General features: G+C 43.4%; 1 protein-coding gene across 1 annotated transcript in view; it reads right to left on the bottom strand.

Moving 5' to 3' along the window:
* Positions 1-482: 482 nt before the first annotated feature.
* Positions 483-2,458, bottom strand: part of ANHX (anomalous homeobox) — a gene marked incomplete at its 3' end in the record, with an annotated part of 2,865 nt that continues 889 nt past the window's right edge. The window contains exons 2-4 of the mRNA XM_010133511.1: positions 2,252-2,376; positions 1,915-2,038; positions 483-669 (exon numbers count right to left, since the gene is read on the bottom strand). Of these exons, the coding sequence (XP_010131813.1) occupies positions 483-669; positions 1,915-2,038; positions 2,252-2,376 (436 nt within the window). The remainder of the gene's footprint in view (positions 670-1,914; positions 2,039-2,251; positions 2,377-2,458) is intronic.

Genomic DNA, 2,458 nt, shown 5'->3' with positions numbered 1-2,458 from the left:
GAGCTGATGCCTACACAAGATCCATCTGAAAGGTGCAGGCTGGGCAGGTGAAGGAACACTAACACTCCAAAAAGCAATGAAACAAATCTCATCTGCCAAAAGCAGCAAGACCCTCTCATTCCCCGTGACTGGTCAAGATTCTGTGAAGGAGCACGAAATCCTGTGTTCTACTGGAATACTGCTCTGATGCCAGAATCAGAGAGCTAACACCTGCTGCCTCCCATGTACGTTTTCACTCAGTGCCCCTTCTGAGATGGGCATCTCTTTTCACCTGGCCTTGCACAGGCCTTAATGTTTGCTCCTTCTACAGAGGACAGCTTCTAGCCAAACAAGGAGGCGCTCCACAGAAGGGGAGTCCTCCGGTGTCCACTCGACCCATCGCCATATAGACGCTGTGCTGGAGAAGCTATATCCTCCCATTCCTCAGGGAATTTATTTCAGCTTTCTGGACCACATCCTAAGACCATTAGGAAGCGACAAACCTGGAGTTTGGGGAGTGTAGGATCCTTTATCCTGCTGCTCCTTTTGCCGGTAAGTCAAAGCCCTCTCAGAAAATGAGTTGTTGAGCTTTTCTGTATGAGGGAGGCAGGATTTTTGACGTCGTCGATAATTTGCAAACCAATTATAGACCTGAGTTGGCTGCAGGTTCATGTCCCGAGCCAAGTCCTCCTGCAAACATGGGTGTAGGGAGAGATCCAGGGAAAAAGAATAAACCACATCCAAATAATCAGGCAATTTCCTTCACTTCCAAAAGCAGCCTAGCAGAAGAGCTTTCAAACCCAGAGAAATTTGTTCACGAGGGCTCTGGTAAATCTATGTGAATCCCATTGAGGAGACCCATTTATAAACTCGGAACACACTTTCCACTCTGCTCCTCTAGCCAATTTCTTTGCTAAAGGAAACCACATACTGCTATTTTGTATTGCTCTATTTAAATGTAAAACCTCACGCTCTTCTCACAGACTGACAGCTTTCCACCACTGACATGTCACTAATAGGATAAACACTCGTGCATTTACCACCTTCAATAGTTTCCAAGCTCTGATAAGTAAAAACATCTGTATCACATTCACAGAAAAACTCCTGTTGTATTAAACTGGTAAATAATGAGGTGACCTAAGTGAAGAACATATTGGGAAATTAATGCCTAAGCGATCGTTGTATCCTGATCTTTTAGGACGTAATTATGCAGCTTCATTATGTTCCCAATTCAGATCATTTTTTTAAATGAAAATTTGTAAGTTGTTGCTGCTTTATGAAAAGGGTAATAAATAAACCACCTTCACGTTGCAGAACAACTATTCACTAGGCCATCCTGCCTCATGTGAGAAGGGTGTTGGAAAAATTGAGCCCCACTGAGGCAGACTTTAAAGTCTGAAGCCTTCACTTTGCAAGGCAGTAATCGATAAGGATTACTGAATTAATTTGTACGTCACTTTCATTACAGATTTGTCCCTGTCCAAATACGGTAGATAAACACGTACATCAACACAGCTTATTGTGTTTTCAGATTGTGTGAATTTAATGGGATGCATCAATACAAAAATGTATTCTGGTAAGCAAAGTGCAATTTTATGCAGGCTGTAACTCAGTCAAGTCAGGCCTGTTTATCACTGTAACAGCGCTCTTCTGAGTGACGGCTGTTTCGCTGCCTATGCTCAATCACTACAAAATTAGAACTGTTAAAAGCCCAGTCAGGAACTTATTTCCCCGATCTTTCTGTCCAAAGCAAGTGAAATTACTTAGCATAGACTCCATGATTTCTTAGGGAGACCGTGAGGGAAAGATCAAATAAGGGGAATCTAAGCCCCACTGAGGCTTCCGAAAACAAGGATTTCGAATGAAACCAGTTATAGACCCCTGATGGCAGAATTCTGCTTTTCTAAGACTTGATGGGAAGGATTATATCCCTACCCGCTGTTTCTTGTTTGGATTTGTCGTCACCTCTGCAGCAAACCTGTGTAGTTGCTGGCGTACTTCATCTGAATAGTTTCGATTCTTCAGCCCTTCAGGACAAAGGGAAACAGGTGGAGGATTCCTGTGCCCAGGAGAAAACAGTATTAAAAAGGACCCAAAAAGAATCATTCACATTCACGGGGATTTTCTCACATTGCCACAAGTGGTCAAAATGCCAAGAAAAAACTAGCTCCAAGAATTAACCATCTTGAGATGCAATAGCAGCCTCTGCATCTCTACCCTTTACATCTGCTAACTACAGCAGAGAAAAAAAAGTGTTTCCCCCATGCTGTACCTCTTCCTGCAACGGAATTTCTGCAGTGGTGTCAGAAAATCCGTGCGGTGTTTCTCCATAACCCGCCGGTAGTGAATTTCATGCCAAAGTTGCACCAGCTCCTCCTTCTCTTCTGCCTTACAATGCTAAAACAGAACAGTATGTAAGCAAACCCTCTCCAGACAGCCAGCCAGCCTTCCTACAGGAGAAATCTAGAAATTTACTCAG

The sequence above is a fragment of the Buceros rhinoceros genome, unplaced genomic scaffold (assembly GCF_000710305.1).
Source record: "Buceros rhinoceros silvestris isolate BGI_N320 unplaced genomic scaffold, ASM71030v1 scaffold34973, whole genome shotgun sequence".
Lineage (NCBI taxonomy): Eukaryota > Metazoa > Chordata > Aves > Bucerotiformes > Bucerotidae > Buceros > Buceros rhinoceros.
This window is presented reverse-complemented; position numbering and strand designations above follow the sequence as displayed.